Below are 16,929 nucleotides of genomic sequence, written 5' to 3' on the forward strand. Positions count from 1 at the left end.
TACAGAGCAGCCACGGCCAGGAAAGGGTCAGCTACTGAGCCAAGATGGTGATTTGGGGGGATATTTGCAGCCTTGTCCATTGCCTCTTGGCTTCCTGGACAATGAGACACGGGGTGGTTTTCATGCCAGCTGAGTGGCTGCAACGCACCAGGCTGTCAAAGGTGCCTGGCTCAGGGAATGGTAACCTGCACTTCAGCACAGGTCTTGAGCAGCACTGCAGCTCGCAGCTCCTGTGTGTCTGTTTGCTCTCCAGGAGCTGACAGGCTCTCCTGCTGCTCGGCACAGCTTGGATTCATGGCGCAACACGCACTTCATTGACAGCATAAAGCCCAGCCTGAACCTGTGAGATGGGGCTGCCATGAAATATTCATGGGAATTTCCTTGAGTAAATAACATTAAAAATTCATTGATATTTTGAGCAACAAGCCGTCAGTTGTATCTTTCAGGGATGGAGAACTATGTAAATATCAAAAGCCTTTCTTTCATGAGGCAGAGGTTTAAGCTTCAGCTACCTTTTGTTTTTGAGACACTGAAATCTGTCTTTTCCCAGCTTAGGACATTTTGTTCCCCAAAGTCTTGTCTCCCTGGCCATAGCCACTAACATGGAGGGATTGGTCAGCAGCTTCCCTGCTGCCTGCACTGAGGTCTGTCTGTGCCTCGGAGCCCACCATCAGCAGGGCTGGGGTCCCCTCCTCGCACCGATGGCCCAGGAATGCTGCTGCTCCTCAGCTCCTCAGCCTGAGCAGCAGAGGGGTGGGGAGCGCAGGAGGGGGGCCCTGAAACAGAGTCCCTTCATTGTGGCCGCTTTGCAGGGCGCCTGCGTGGGGCTGTGCTGGAGCGTGCAATGGGAAACCTGAGCTGCTTGGACAAGACCCGTGTGCTCAGCTCCAGGGGCTTGGCAGCAGCCCTACTCTGTGCTATCATGGTGAGAAGGGCTTCCTCGCCTTGGCCGCCTGCTGCAGCCAGCATGGGCAGCAGTGCCGCGGCTTGAGGCTTGACCCCTTCCATGAGACCTGGGCTTTGCTGCTGAGCTGCTACCCAGGACTCTGCTCCTTTCCCTAGAGCCCAGCCTTAGCTGAGCAGTTTACTGAAAACCCACTTCACGCTGAGGATGCTGTGCACAGCTGGAAGAGCCCAACAGCTGAGGCAAGGAGGGAAGAGAGGAGGACACAGACCTCCCTGGGACATGGTGAGATGAGCATTTATGGGCTTTGGGAATGGGGGGGCCTTCACAGTCTTGCTCTACTGCAGAATCCATGGCCTTAGCTCACCTCTTTCTGTCATTGAGGAGAAAGGATCAGGCAATTCCTAGAAATAGGTGCATAGGGACTTGATAGTGTTGTGAGAGACAGGTGAGACCATGCTAATCCTGTCTTCATCTCTGTTTCTTAAAGGTTCTGCTCATGCATCTCTCCAGACTCTCTGCACCATCAGGAGGCTGTTCCTGCTACTCATGGTCATCGGGCTGCTGGCAGGGACAGCAGCTGGGGTATGGCTTCTAGGTCAGTGTCTTCTCCAGGGCAGTCTGCTGCTGCAGCCAGAGCCCAACTGCCAAGGTGGCTGGTGGTGATGGGAGCTCCTTGGTTGGTGAGCTGTGGCTTGGGATGGGGAGATGTGGCTGGTGTGGGCTCTGCTGCTGCTTTCCGTGGTCCCAGCAGCAAGCTGCAGAGATTCATCAGCCCTTCCAAAGGGTAGTGCAAGATCATTCCCAGTATTGTGCATCTTTGGATGCTGCCCAGGCTGTGTGAGTCCATCTCCTCCCTCTTTTCTGTTTCCTGAAGTGAAACACCTGAAGAAGACTCAGCCAGACCATGGCTTCACCCTGCTGCAGGAGCCAGATGTGATCCCAGTGTGCAGTGATGGTGAAGATGAAGACCCTGTGGTCCATGGGGCTCCCAGTAGAGGTTTACATCTTTGCTTGCTGCCACTGAGGATGGGAAGAGGGGAGCAGTGTGCAGGACAGTGCCTGTCAAGCCTAGCAAGGACAGAAAAGATGCTCTTTAATATGATAAATATCTCCTGCTGATCTATGAGCTTCTTGCAATTGCATTTTGTGATTAATTTGCTTTGCTTTGAAGTCCTGCTGTGTTCCCCAGCATTAAACTTTGTTGCACGGAGGGATCTTACAGAAAAGGCGACTCTTGCAGGACTCTTATGCATGTAGTCACTCAGCAGAGCTGCCACACAGGCACTGAGAATGCGTGAATAGGTTCTGTATAGTTTCTAATTGCTTCAAATTGGGTTTTTCTGGGGGTTTGTTTCATTTGATGTTGGGTTTTTTGCTTGTTTGTTTTCCAGTAGATGTGCATGACCATCGACTGTGTTGGATTGTCTTTAATCCACTTGCAGGCTGTCTTTAATGGCATGGCTTTAGTGTCTTTCAGAATAAACATGGCAAACTCCTTGCTGGAAGCACGGGTGGAAGGCCATCCCGGCTGGCTCCTGGCATGCCACGAGCACTGGAGTCTCTACCTGGGCTCCATGCTCTGCCAGCAGCTGGGGTATCTCAGGTGGGCATTGCAGGGGCAGCTGCTTCCACCCCTTACTCACCCTTGTCCAAGGGAGATGAGCTTGGCAAAGGCTGGTGCGTGGAGGTTGGGAGGTTAGTCAGGGCTGATGCAGGGTGGAAAGCAAGGCTTGAGCTGGTACAGGGACCTGTGAGAAGAGCTGGAGATCTTTCCTACCAAAGGAGTTCATTCCTGGCTGCTAGAGCAGCAGGACTGAGGACTGTTGTTCCTATGGCTGGGTTACATTCCTGATCCCCTAGCAGGTCCCCAGCCCTTTAGTGGGACAACTGACTGTTGTTTCTGCAGAATGACCCATCAGAAAGGAGTGAACCTGATGGATGTCAAGGTGAATGGCACACAGGAGTTTGTTCAGGTGAAACCCCACCAGCAAGGCAGCCTGGAAGACATGTGGCAGGTCAGGTAAGGGCAGCTCTGGGGGAAGCAGTGGGGAAACAGAGGCATTCTTTTTAGGCTTAAGAACACAGATAACTGTCCTGGGGTTGTGCAATAAGCAGCCCCTTTGGGGACTGTGACAGCTGCCACAGAGCTCCCTGATGCCCCACGGATTTTGGTTCATGTGCATTCTGACCAGAGGCTTATTCTCATGCAGGAGCAGCTGTGAATCAGGCCGAATTGTGGCTCTGCAGTGCTCAGGTGAGTGCCCCATTCCCCTCCTGTGTTGTGAGGGTCTGACCATCATGTGCTCCCCATCTCCCTTGCAGAGTGTGGGCTGCACCCCAGTGCTGCTCGGGTGGTCGGGGGTGCGGATGTGCCCGCAGGGCGCTGGCCCTGGCAGGTCAGTGTGTACCATGGCTCCCAGCACCGCTGTGGAGGCTCCGTGCTGGCCCGTGAATGGATCATCACAGCAGCTCACTGCGTGCACAGGTACCTCCTGTACTCAGCCTCAGGGGTGCTGAGTGTCTGCTCTTACCCAGGGCTTAGTGCTTGTTGCCCTATAGTAAGAGGCACGCTGTGTTTCTGCTCAGTTACAGGCGGCTTCAGACCTCTGCCTGGCTGGTTTTTGCAGGCATTATCAACCATGGCTCCATCAAGCAGGAGGATGGGGTATCAGTGAAGGAAATAATTTACCACCCCCTTTATAATGACAACAACCTTGACTATGACATTGCTCTGATGAAGCTCCAAGTCCCCTTGAATTTCTCAGGTAACGTGCTGTCATGATGCTGTTGTATCCTTCTCCCATCTGTGCAGTTGTCTGTCTTAGCTCAGAGTTAAGAGATGGCCAAACCCCAGCCTCTTCCGAACGTGCCATTTCAGAGCAACTTGGTGAGGATACTCAGCCTGGCATCTGGGAGGCAGAATGCACAGCAACACAGTGTTTAAAACTATGCCAGAGCTGTGAATTACTGGGAAAGGTGGCTGTGGGAGATAGTCTCCAGTGCACCTGGTCTTGAGGGCCTTTCGCTTCAATGTGCCAGGCTGAGTGGCTCTGCAGGCTGATAGATCCACAGCCCCTCTGTGTGTGTCCATGCTCAGCACAGCATGAATGTGTCCCCTCTGGCCTGGCACTTACCCTGTCACCTTCTTGGCAGATGCCATCCGTGCTGTGTGTCTGCCACCCTCGCACCAGGACCTCTTCCAGGGCACGCAGTGCTGGGTCTCTGGCTGGGGTTATACTAGACCAGGCCAAGGTAAGCTACCATCTTACTCCCACTGCTCAGCCCTGACTGGAGGCTTTCCCCTTGGTCCCCACTGGCCCTGCACAGCCCCTTTCATGCTACATGCAATCTTGCAAATGCTACCTCCTGCCTTCATCTCACTCCTGCTCCAGCAGCTCTGCACCCCCAGCCACATGTCTGGGGATGGGCCTGGCTGTGCTTAAACCCATGAAGTTTAAATCCCATCTTTCCCATCTTCTAACTTCCATTAGTGCCACATTCTTCCCCCCTAACTCCCTGCAGATCTAGTTTCCCTCGTGTCTTCTCTTTCTCCCTCTCCAGCCCAGGTTGCCAAGACACTGAAGGAAGCACTTGTTCCATTAATTGGTACCAAGAGGTGCAATAGTTCATGCATGTACGCAGGCGAGCTCACTGCCACGATGCTGTGTGCTGGCTACCTGCATGGGAACATAGATGCATGCCAGGTAACAGGAGGGAGCAAATGGTGCATGCAGGGTGTGCATAGTGGGTGTGGAAAGGATGTGTATGTTATATGTCTCTGTTAGGCCCCAGTAAATGCTGGGATTTGTGGCAGTAGCTTGCAGTAAACAGTGTTGAGTGGGGTGCAGTGTGGAGCCTGGTGTGACCTGGCACATCAATGTCAGGCTGAGATTCAGCTTATCTTTGTATAAGGAACATGGAAACCTTGAAGGGAGGCAAACACTACTTGTATTTGTATCTCAGCTTCCTGTATGGCTGACGGAACAAAGCCATGTGGGAGAAGCCAGCTGGATCCTCACCCCAGCTGCCTTCCTTAGTCCTTGCTCTGTCTTGCAGGGTGACAGTGGGGGCCCCCTGGTTTGCCAGGATGAATTCACATGGCGCTTGGTGGGCATCGTGAGCTGGGGCCAGGGCTGTGCTGAACCCAACCACCCTGGGGTCTACACCAATGTGGCTCAGCTTCTGCCGTGGATTCATCACATCACTGAGGTAAGTGGGAGCAAGCAAAGCACGTACGTTCAGCCTGACCTACAGCCGTACAGGTTGCAAAGACAGATCCCAATGCAAGCCCTCATTTTAACTCTTTGTCTATGCTCACCCTTGATGCAGCAACCTCTAGGACAACCTCCTTTATGGTACTGATTCTTTTCTCCTTTTTCTTTGACTAGGTCTACTAGAAATAAGGCAAGGAGAGACTTCACAGAGCAACTTTGCCCTTTCTATGTAGAAAGTGGAGGATGGTCCACAACTAATTTATACTGTTACTATATCCTAAGAGAATGCCCAGACACCAGTAGAAAATGTGCTCAGTATAAATAGTTTATTAAAGAAAATAGCAAATTACATTTCTATGAACAATCCACAAGAGAAGTGTTGTTTCTCAAAAGATGTGGGGGGTTTTGGATTGCTGTGTGTAAAGGGGCAGGGGATCCCATGAGACTCAAGTGCTATGGGAACATTTTCAGCCTTCAGATAAATTCCTTGGAGGAGAAGAAAAGAAAAAGCTAGAGGTTTAAATGGCAGTCAGGTTTTGCTTCAGTATCTCCCTTCCTTGCTGCTTTCCCATGTGCCAGACTCTGCCTACCTGCCCACTCGACTGCATTTACCTCCTCTCTATGACAATTAAAGACACAAGGGTCTCCTCACCACGGCTGTGCTTGGAGGACTCAGCAGGCAGAATGGACATCCATTCTGCAATGGCTTAAGTGCCACATGGAAGCTAGCTGTGATCCAGGTCCTGCATAAATGCTTGGAAATGTGAACAGAAGCTAGACACGAATGGGAATGAAAAGGATACAACAGTAGGTAACAGATTAAAACATTAAGCTCTGTGATTGCAGCTCTCTTAGTGGGTTGTAAGCACTACACAGGAGGAAATACTTTGTTCCATGTGTGCAGCAACTGGCACATCTTGGTCTCTAGGCTATGTCTTAATGAATGCTCTTGGTGAGATTTTCAACTAATAGAAATGTAGCTTTCTCAGTCTTAAACATAGCCTTTTGTAACTTAAAAGATGCTGCTATGAGTGCACACTTCACTCCCTTTGCATATTCATTTACATTTCTCTATTTTTAAAGGACAGAAAACTTACTACCTGAAACACAACAGATGCCAGACCTGCCTAGTTCATACACAACAGAAAGGTAAAGGAAGGAGCTGAACTAGCGTCTACGGTTGGTAAAGTGAGATTGAAAAATTCTCAGTCAGCTTTAAGGTATTTTCCATGAGAAATGAAGCCATGAGGAATTCTGCCACTTGTGCAAAACCCTGTGGCTTGATAAATAGTTCACTTAGAACAGGATCTCCTCTCCCCCACCTCCCCCTAAATTTCTATTCTTGATGTCTGCTCTTCAGGGAAACCTGAGGTGGGAAAGAGCAAAGTTTGGCACTTCAGCATTCTTGAAAGGTTACCAAAAGCTATCAAAGTCTGTGGGTTTCATATGTAACTTGCAGGGACAGAAGAGGTAAGACACAAAGGGGCTAACATGCCCCCTGATGTGAAACTGCATAGATAAGATTCACTATTGAGAAATAAAAATCCTTCTACAAGACCCTTAAGCAAGGAAGCTTGAGATGATATTAAACAGTGCCTTGCATGCAAGGCCCATCTGACAGCAGTGCCTGCTCTCACAGAGATGTTGGATACAAGATTTGATTTATTTCCCTATGCTGTGCTTAACAGGAAGATGAAACCCCAGAGAATGGAAACTCGTGAATATCACACAAAGCATCTCTTCTTCCCCAGGGACCCTACACCCACCAGCTCATGAAGCAAAACTTGGATCTGGGCAGAACACCTCTGGGGAGCACAGCAGGAGATTGAATCTTCAAGGCCAAACTCTGCCTGGCAGATAGAGCATAAGCAGTTTGTGTCCCTGTCTTAGCCACCTGTGGTGTTCTGGTCCCAGATGCACAGAGCCATCCTCTTTGTCCCACAAACACTGAGCCAGAAAATGCTCAAGTCAAGCCCCCAGGAAGCACTTAACTTAATCCTAAGTTTTCTTTATACCAGTACAAATAAGAATGGTCAAACCCAGAAAGTACTTGAAAGGCTCAATTTCCTCTTGCTTTATCAGAAGATGTGATGTGTAAGAGTAAACGTAAGGGTTACTTAATTTTGGCAAGTGCTGCTGCTCTCCTTTCTGTGTTCTGGAACAAGGCTCGGATCAGACTCTTCACTTCAGCTGCTGAGAATTCAGCTGCAAGAGGTCCCTTCCCATCCGCCCACCTACGTGGGAGAGAAAGAGCTTTATTTAACCCAACTGCACAGAAATGTCACGTTAAAACAAGCCTCCTGAGCACCTGTTACAGTAGTAACACCCCAAAAACCCACCCAGTTAGCAGCCTATTAGCTCTATGCAACTTGAGTCCAGAATTGTTTAGTGAGGTATATAAAGCAACAGGTTGTGAGGTAAGCTTTGCACTTGTTACAAACTGTACCTTTTCCTTCTCCAAAATAAGCCTAAAGCCTCTCCATGAAACTCTCATTCATCTCCCATACAACAGGAGAAAGAAGTGGTTTATGCCCAGGTGAAAATGGAGTTGGGCACTTTGGTGTCTAACATGGTTCCAAAAGCAGCAATGAGCAGAGCACAGAAAAGGAACTGTCTTCCCTGTGTGCATTCTCCATGGCTGGTGCCTTTTTCAGTTGAGCATGCTGAGGACAGCATGTTTTCTGGCCATTCAGACGTATGTGTGAGGCAGCTATGAACAGGGAATGTCTAGCTTCTGACAACTCATGCCAACTGAAGTAATAGATGTAATTATGCAAATCCTCATGTATAATTCAGGTGAATCCCCCTTGTAAGTTAAAAGAAGCAAGAAACAGCATCTAAAAACCAGAGGCTAATCAAGTGGAATGACTGCAGTAGCAAGGCACAGCTAACATTAAAAGCAGCAGGCAAAATGCCAGGCTGCTCTCTGTGAAACTACTGTGAAACACTTCTGAACCTGGAGAAGCCAAGGGGATGCACAATCACTCTGTGGTTGCCCCTCTCATGGCACTTTTTTTTTTTTTTTTTTTTTTTTTTTTTACCTTTACCTTTTCCTTTTCCTTGCAGGAGGTGGCTGAATGTATGAGCAAGCTTGACATGGACTATAAACACAAAGCCAAGAAACAGCCCCAGGAGCTGTTATCTGATCCATATTAACAGTGATTACCCTTCATCTGAACAGTCCCCTGCTGATGTCAGACCACTTCCCAGCTCCCTCGTACTGGGGTGAAGAACTGGAAAGGAACAAAGGAAGACACCTACTGATCTACGATTTCTTGGAGGTTGGCTTGCAAGATGATCATCAGCTCTTTGAATGTCATCCACTTCTGCACGTAGACTGGAACTTCCTCTTGGTACTTCTTATTTCTGTCATCTTCAGGTAACGGGGTGAAAACTTGGGGTCCTTCCTCCACCATGGTCCTACAGAGGGAGTATAACCTATCTGCATCTTCGGCAGAGATATCCTAGAACAGAACAGGTGTTAACAGGGGAGCAGTTAGATGCTTTTTGGAGTGCCAAGAAATAAGTGAAATGAAAAAAGGTGGCTGCGTGTGTGAAGGTGAAAGCAGTGCTTTACACCACATTTAACATTCTCAAGCTAATAAAACCTATTTCACAAGTAGCCATTTCAGCAAGCTCTCAGTGCTTGGCTCAGAACACAGGCTGTGCTTTTAAACAGTGTTATTTTAGTGCAAGAGCAAGCACTTCAGTGTGAAGCAGAGGTGGTATGATGAAGGTCTGAATAGTTTACAAGGAAACTGGTCAGGTATTGCTAGCGCATCTCAACTGGATGTGAGTTATTGATATCCTCCTCAGAGACAGGACCTCAATTATATATAATTTCTGTGAAAGATGACTGTACCTGGGAACTCTGATCTTGGAAAGAACTACTAGAGGTTACAAATGCAGTTACCTCTAGGGCAGTGATCCTAGTGACAATCTCCGTGAGAGCTGTGTTCAGTAAAGTCCCCATGGCCTTGCAGTACACATTCACTGGAAGAACATCTTGCCAGACTTTTCCCAGTCTTTTCAACTGATGTAATACCTGGAAGATAACAGCTATGTGTTATCAACAGAACTTTGAGAGACATCAAATGATAAAGTGACAGGTCAGAAACCAGTCTGAAAGAAGCTAAAGGCAATGAAGTGTGTGGCTGTCACATGGAGCAAGCGTTCCTGGGGAAGAGAATGCAATGTTTTCAGTTTGCATTAAGGTTCATCAAAAGTTAAGCAGATCTTTAACTTGAAAACTAAAACCATTATAGATGGTTCAAGATTTAGAAGCTTTTCATTTCAACTTGGAGCAAGAGGGACTGAATTTGGCTTCAATTTTACAGCCCAGGGGAAAAAAAAAAAGCATGCCAGAAAACTGTTTAGAGCAGTTTACCTCTGCTGACACGCTGCACAGTTCTCAGGACTGAGATTACACACTCTGCCTTCACAAGGACAACACCTACAGCCAACAGGATAGTTGGCTTTGATTGCCTTGCTTACCTGCCTTATTGCTTTGTTAGCTGCACAGTAATTTTCCTCATCATCCATATTAGAAAAATTCCTGGCACTTGACAGCCTCTCCAGGATTTCTCCTTTCTGCACTCGCATCTGGGCCAGAAAACACTCCATCCCTTTCGAAGCAAAAACAAGCACACAGAAGCAATTAAGCAATTACTAAACATCTTGCTGGATAATCAACAGTTCTTGAAATACATGCTGGACAAGAAGAGTTGGGTTTCAAAGAGTCAAGCCTGAAGCAGCCATACTGTCTAGAGTTGCAATGCTCTGTTAGACTTCCCAATATAGAGAATGTCCTTGCTACTTGTCCAACACCCTTGAATGACAATCCACTGCCCGAGTCAGTAGCCACAGTTACATTACATCATTCAGCAATAAATGCCAAGATGAATTACCACATCATCCATCAATATATTTCAATACTGAAAGGTAAAATTACCAAGTCTCCTAAAACCAGGCACCAGGTCTACAAACGTAGCTGCTCCGTCGCACAGGATGTTAGTCAGGCGGTATCGGAACTGGTGTCCCAGGGTGAGCAAGTGGTGAGCAATATACATGCAGTTGTTGTGGTGAATAGCTGCCAGTTGGGGTAATTTCTGAAGGTTCTCCCTGTCCCAGCAAGGAGGAAGAGAAAAGGAAGACATGTATTTATTTAGGCATAGACCTATTAAAAAAACCTGTCATGCCTACCCTAGAGAAACTCATGGTCTGTCTCAGATATTGCAAGTAACTAACTGTGGGCAATGCCTGATGAAGGCATCAGTTGGAATAAAAGCATTTAACCTCCTGTTACATCTACATGAGAACTTAGAGGAACAGAGTTTCATGGCTAGTGAAATGGCGCTTTGGCATTTGAACCATGTGTTCTATGTTCATTGTTCCTAGCAGCAGATTTTCAAACAGGAACATATTTTGTTACAGCAAAGTTCTGGTGAGGAAAAGAGAGAGAAGTCCTTTTCAGTAACCACAACCACCCCAGTGGTCTCTGACAGAACTGTATACTTGCAATCTTCATTGCTCTCTCTTGTTTTCCCTGTTTTTAAAAAAAAAAAAAAAATCATGAAAAATCTGTGCATCAGACTCTGGGTCAAATCCAACTGGCTGGAATCAAACACAACTGTAGAAGAACTGCAACCTATCTCCATGGCCATAGGACTGCCAACTCTGAAACTCTCAAGCACCTATTTCACAGCAAGTATGATTTAGTAACAGATTAAGAGTACCAGCCTTTTGCCACTGGAGGAAGCCCTTACTCATCTCTGGCTGTGGTGGACAAACTGGGGACAAGTGGGGCTGTTCCAATAGCACTGTTCTCTCTCCAAAACAGATACACACAGGCACTTACTTGTGGTACGTCGGCACTACATCATAGAACAGCTGGAATATATTCCGTACAGAGTAGAAGAGCTGTATGCAGCTACAAGGCAAATAAGGTTCGTGTTAGTTTGTCAGTGGAATTAACATCTGGTTCACAAGTGACCCTCAACCTTCTCCAAAACAAGGTTTTATGAGTAGTGAAGTACTGGCACAAATAACAGATTGTCAGGATCAATTACAGCAATGTCAACAAAGGCAGTGCTCTGGAAAATTTACAAAGGCCGTGATGACCTTGGAAGTTCAGTGTGGTAAAGACAAGTTTCAGACTACATGTCAGAAGGGAGACATATGAAACCCTAGGAACAAAGGGGATAGTGTCCCTTCCCCAGCAGGTGTGGGTTATTATCAGCCCTCTCTCTGCCATGGTACACTGAAGGGCATTCAGTATCTAGGCAACTCTCCTCCTTCAGGGTTGTGGTCTCCAGTTTTTAAAGCAGACTGTATGTGGCTCATTGTTTCCTCTGAAGAGCCCTGACAGATGCAGAGCTGGAGCAGTTTGCTATCACCCAGCATAAAGAAAGCAACAAGTCCTCTGGGAATGGGTGCCATCTCTTATCATTCCATGGTTTTGATTTTCCTAAACAACTGACAGTTATCATACGACAAAACATTGAAGCAAATGCTGTGGCAGTATTTCTCCCAACTAGAAGACTGAAGCCATGAACTGTGTTGTGCGTACCAGGGAGTCTGCCATATTTTCACTGCTTTAATAGCAAAAATACAATGAAGTGTAGCTGAATGTTCCCTGGAAATAGTCCAAAAGGCTGCTTAACCTGAGTATTGCAGGGAACCCTGTCTGCAGCTGTTCCTGCTCTACCAGCCTGCTGCACAAACCCAGGGATGCATCCTCCAGCCAAAACAGAGTAACTTTAATGACTGATTCTAATTTTAAGGTATCTTTTGTTCTTTTAAAGTTCTTTTAATCCACTAGCAGATGCTTGGTGTTGCTAAAGGCAGTAAGCATCTGACCCCCAAGAGTTATCTGCTGATACAGAATTCTTACCACTGATCTGTGCTGGATGTAGCCTCCAACAATGTCTGGTAGGCCAACTCCATCAGCTTCTCCACTGATGAACTGATGCGGCATGTGGGCAGAGAAAATGTGTACTGGCTCAGTTTAGTCTTATTCTCCAAATTCACCATGTCGTTGTGCAGAAGTTCAGAAGCTTTTGGCATTTTGGAGTGATCTCCTGTACCAGGATCAGGAAGCCTTGGTAGGGCCACACAGGAATCAGGTGTGATCTAAGGGAAGACATGAGAGGTCTAATATCATTTAGAGGCCACAGAAAGGAGACTGTGCAAGGCTACAAAACATCGAACAACAGAGATTTAAGACTCAAGATAAACACAAGGCTGCAGAAGTCCCCTAAGACTGCTGGAAGTCTCCTGGTTTATGAATGACACAGCAGGCCATGAAACAGTCTACGTCATGTTGCATGCCTAGAAGCAACTCTGTAAGTAATTCTCTATGAGTATGCAGTGTTCCACAAAAAAAACCTGATTCGACTGTTCTAGACAAACCTTCTTCAACAGCTTAAGTTATTTTTCCACATAGGAAAGCAGTGATTGCATCAACAGTCACCTTTACAGTATTGTGTATTTCTGAGGTCATCAGGTTTCTGGCTGCCACAATCACATCCTGACATTTCTTGTTAGCAAAGTGGGAGTTGACATTACGGGCGTACTTCAGTAAATCAGTTGTGTCTCCTTTCAAAAACTGCATGTTCTTCAAGGCTTTCTCAAATTCCTCTGTGGATTTAATCACCTGACAAGAGCAAACACATATTCTAAATTAACACAGCTTCCTAAAATCAAAAAGCAAAATTAAAGTTGGGTATAAACTCTTCCACTCAGCTGAAAGCAACGGATGAAACTAGGTTTTAGAAGGCATTAATCACCCAACAGCTTTTCAGCAATCCTTTGGGAAAAGCTGGCTCAGCTGGGGTCCATGAAAAAGAGCTATTGGCATTCTTCACCAGCAGTAAGTTCTTGTTTATGTATGTAAAACATACATGAAGCCAGCTGGGCAAGCAGCATGGCCACATCATCTTCAGTCTCTCACAGAGGCTCAGACAAGTACCTTATATCACACAGCCTGAATTCTCCACCTGTTAGCTAAATATGGTCCCCAAAATACAAGCCAAATCTTCACTGAGAGAAATACACAATCTGAGATCAGCAAAACACAGCTTTTTTTTTTTTGTTCAAGCTGGCAACCTAGCATTTCCATTGCATGGATCTGAAAGATTCTTGAGACCTACCTCTATATACTGCTCTAGTTTGCTGCTATTGGTTGGGATTGAATTCACCAGACAGTTCTGAATGAGGCAGTCTGATAACTCTTCCCATATCATATCACCTAGCAGTTCTGCCAGTGTAACTCCACAACCCTTCTTATCTTCCAGAGGCTGTTCCAGAGGCACATCTGAATTCAGGAGAACAGAAATAGATGTTAATACATCTGCTTCCTGGATCAGACCCTTCACCAGTTCATTTGGTCCTTCCTGTAAGGACAGCATCCATCAGCTGTTCCATAATCTTACATTGGAGGTAAGCTCATGTGCTGGGGCTGTGGAATCACCCACCCAACCACAACACAACTGATTTTGTGTGAACTGAGCCTGCTTTCCAGTGTGTTTGTTTCACGAAATACTAGCAAAGCTCAGGCCAGTTTCCAGCCAATTTGACCAGCTAAGTCTGGTTTGACAAAGTGCCAAGCTGTCCAAGAGCACAGCATAGCAAGTTAACATTAAATATGCTTAACAACCAGATATTATAGAAAACTTCTGCTCCAATTACGTGAACAAGGCACTGATCTCAGTCTAATCCCAAAAGGTAGAAACTACCTACTTAGCAGATACTTGTGGAGAACTTCAAAAATAAGCTTGATCTTGTCAAAAACCTCCATAGGAGAGGAATGATCCAAGCTAGGTTCCTCAGACTTAAAACGTAGGATGAACACATCGGACTGCTCCTCTGTGCATGGCTGAAGAGATGGGTATGTAATCAGTGGCTTGAGGATGTATTTCAGCAACAACTGGCCTGAGAAACAAAACACTAAGATGTTTCCAACAGCAGAAGGCAGGCAGTTTGCTCCAGTAAGGCCAAACCATGACTGTTTTGGATGCAGAGATTCTTTGCATGGAGTGGGAGAAACGCTCTCTTGAGGGGAACAGCTAATGAGGTAAAATGCTGGGTTTGGCTTCACTAGGACCGTTTTATTCACATAAAATGCAGCTGAAGTCTTAACAAAGAGCAGCATATTCACTGTAAATTGAAAAACAACTTCAAGAGCTGGAAGCATCAAATCCTGTCTTAGTATCTGCTACACTTGCTGATTTATTTCATCAGCACCTGAGAATGCTGAAGCCCAGAGGCTGCCTGAAACCAAGTCTTGGTCTTAGTAGATCAGGCAGCTGTAACTAGAAAAACTCTTTAAACATCAAGATACGAAACCATATCGCCACAGATCAAAAGTATACTAGAGTAAATTGACAGGAAAGGATAAATAATTTCCTACTAAGAACCAAAACATTCACCTCATGCTCAGTGGGAAACAAGCCAAGAGAGAAAGAAGTCTTCCAGTGTACTGCTGAAGTAAACTGGACCTTGATATCCTTCATACAAGTCTGAACTCACATCCACTCAGGCTGCTATAGCTATATTCATATCTACAGTCTGTCTTACCAAAGATTTTAAGCTTGGTGTGCAGTTCTCCCAGGACAGCAAATGCCTGCAGCACAGAAGCAACAGGGGGGCCGGCAATCTCATCCTCTTTTGATGGCACTGTGTGTAGGTGCAATTCTGAATGCACCACTGACTCCAGGCTGCTGCTTTCTAAAGAAAAAGAATCATCATCTTGCTGTCAAGAGTGTGCTCAGTGATACAGAGAAGCTACTGCATTCCTCCAGTGGCAGCTAAAGCAATATTGTACTTCTCCCTATTTCCACAAAACGCTGTTCTTGTAAAAGAGCATCAGAAGAGGGTACAGAGTTCCTTGTGTTACAGTGTAGGACAACGGAATGAGAATCAATCTTACAATGATTCAGATTTCTCACTTCAGTCACCTTGCAATTGAATGACATTTAGTGACATCGCTTTCCTTCCCTTCTTCTTCCCATTTCAAGTCAAATCCAAAGGAAAAGGTTGTTTTTCTTTTCCAGAGGCAAAGTTTGTATTTCAATGAAGACAGCAAGGTACAAACTTGTGCAGTTATTACAATTAGCTGTTCTGATCTCTGCTTCAACATTTCTACAAAACGTGACAGATGAGGCAGATGAACCTTCAAAACCCTGTTTAAAATCTATGGACTACATTGGACTGGCTTTGGTAGTATCTAAATACCCTAGGAGTGATATCCAAAGCACACTGGCACTCATCACTCACACTCATTAGTTTACATGAACAGCAGAAAGAGCTTGTTAAACCAAAACCAGCACTAACTGTATTTCCTATCTTGTAGGTGCTTGAAACCAGGCATTTCAAACAGTGAAGCAAAGAAAGTGAAACAAACTGGAACTGTGAGTACCTTTGGAAGGAGGAAGCTTCCATACAGCCAATTTCTGCCACTCCTCTCCCAGATGATAGAGCATGTTTTGTGTCTGCACTGTCAGCTCGGTGCCTAGTGCCTTCAGGATCTTCAGCTCAAAGCCCTTGCGGGATTCCAGCAGTTTGAGGCTGCTTCGTGCCTGGAGGTAATGACCAAACACACAACACGGGTAAGTGTTGCCTCTGCTGATGAAAAGCATCTTGTGAAACGCATTGAAAGTGTAGATGAACAATTCTGTCACGTGCTTCTGAAGTCACTATTACCGTTTCCAGCTGCTGAGCTGCTGCAACGTACTTCTTTTCCAGTAAGGCAGTGTTGTACCCTTTCATAGCGATATCAAACTGCAATGATCAAACAGAGCCGTATGTCACCGTGCATCTGCTCAGGAGATAGCCCACAACAATGCCACAGACCGAGGAGCAGAGAGGATGACTCCCCCTGCCCCTCCTCACCTCCTGCAGCTTCTTCAGGACACTCAGAACCAGCGTGTCTCGCTCCAGCTGCTGCTTCAGTTCCGTAAACTCGGCAACAGCCACGTTGAGATCTCGCTGAACCTGCAATAACAAACTTCGCAGTTCATTTACTGCAGGCAAATGTTATCAGGCGCATTTCCCCTTTAGAGGGATAACAACATGAGATTTGAAGTATTTCTATTACTAGAATAATTTGGTGAGGAGGAAAAAGGCTCCATCTGGTTTGCTCCTTGATGAGAAAATCCTTATCTTCTGGAAACACTTTTAAGATAGTTTACCTTTTAATACCTGACACGCTTTTTAAGGCACTGTAAGGAAATTTAGTGTAAACAGGTAGTCAGGAGGACTTCAGCATTCCTTTAACGCAGCCATTTAAAATGTAAGAGTACTTGTACTGAGGCAAGTTAATTCTCAAGTAACACTGCACCTGGGACCAACACTAAGCTGGCCCATTACCGCAGTTTACAGATATAGGATACACAGAAAGCTGATCCTTCTCTCTGAAGGAGAGATGCGTGACACACTTTTCCAGCTGTACGGCGCAGCCAATCCCTTAATGACAGTTTACTTACAATGGAAGCAAACAGCCCCGCTGTGACACACACCTCTGCAGCATGTGTCATCTCAAGGCATTTGTAGGAGGGGAGTCCTCCTCCCCCGTCCCCTGTTAACACGGCACGATGGGGGCTCGGGTTTGGGCTGAAACTGACTGTTATCTACCCAGGCCCGCGCTGTCACCTCGTTCTCGATGCCCGCTTTGAGCAGGTCGATGTTGCTGGACAGCCCCTCCACCTGCGACACCAGCTCCTCGGCGCTCTGCATGCTCGGCAGGAACTCGTTGTACTTCTTGTTGATCATGTTGCAGACTTCTCCCTAGGGAACAAGGCGCGTTGGGAC

The 16,929-nt window shown here is 46.5% G+C and overlaps 2 protein-coding genes across 2 annotated transcripts; one reads left to right on the forward strand and one right to left on the reverse strand.

The window, feature by feature from the left end:
• Positions 1-1,394: 1,394 nt before the first annotated feature.
• LOC104401354 (transmembrane protease serine 5-like) lies at positions 1,395-5,304 on the forward strand (the record flags this gene model as incomplete). Its single annotated transcript, XM_010014094.1, has 10 exons — positions 1,395-1,489; positions 2,350-2,510; positions 2,814-2,927; positions 3,118-3,161; positions 3,230-3,392; positions 3,494-3,672; positions 4,061-4,159; positions 4,469-4,611; positions 4,964-5,116; positions 5,296-5,304. Coding segments are annotated over 10 exons (1,160 nt in total), but the record flags the coding sequence as incomplete, so codon positions are not given.
• A 1,469-nt stretch (positions 5,305-6,773) lies between these two features.
• On the reverse strand, positions 6,774-16,912 carry ZW10 (zw10 kinetochore protein). Its single transcript, XM_010014093.1, has 15 exons — positions 16,771-16,912; positions 16,012-16,113; positions 15,823-15,900; positions 15,539-15,698; positions 14,698-14,847; positions 13,861-14,052; positions 13,272-13,435; positions 12,593-12,775; positions 12,014-12,252; positions 10,979-11,050; positions 10,073-10,242; positions 9,616-9,746; positions 9,035-9,166; positions 8,383-8,585; positions 6,774-7,355 (listed from the first exon to the last, which is right to left on the reverse strand). Exons 1-15 carry the CDS (start codon positions 16,888-16,890, stop codon positions 7,235-7,237), a joined length of 2,217 nt encoding a protein of 738 aa, XP_010012395.1. The 5' UTR covers positions 16,891-16,912; the 3' UTR covers positions 6,774-7,234.
• Between the last annotated feature and the right edge of the window lie 17 nt (positions 16,913-16,929).

This window comes from Nestor notabilis, unplaced genomic scaffold, assembly GCF_000696875.1.
Source record: "Nestor notabilis isolate BGI_N333 unplaced genomic scaffold, ASM69687v1 scaffold34084, whole genome shotgun sequence".
Classification (NCBI taxonomy): Eukaryota; Metazoa; Chordata; class Aves; order Psittaciformes; family Psittacidae; genus Nestor; species Nestor notabilis.

What these genes read in the sequence shown, in the direction of transcription:
- ZW10 (XM_010014093.1), bottom strand. Translation starts at nt 16,890, where the DNA reads ATGATCAACAAGAAGTACAACGAGTTCCTGCCGAGCATGCAGAGCGCC. An exon ending in CAGCTCAGCAGCTGGAAACG is followed by an intron (nt 15,699 to 15,822) that starts GTAATAGTGACT and finishes CATTACCTCCAG; the next exon opens with GCACGAAGCAGCCTCAAACT. An exon ending in GCCTGGTTTTAGGAGACTTG is followed by an intron (nt 9,747 to 10,072) that starts GTAATTTTACCT and finishes TTGCTTCGAAAG; the next exon opens with GGATGGAGTGTTTTCTGGCC.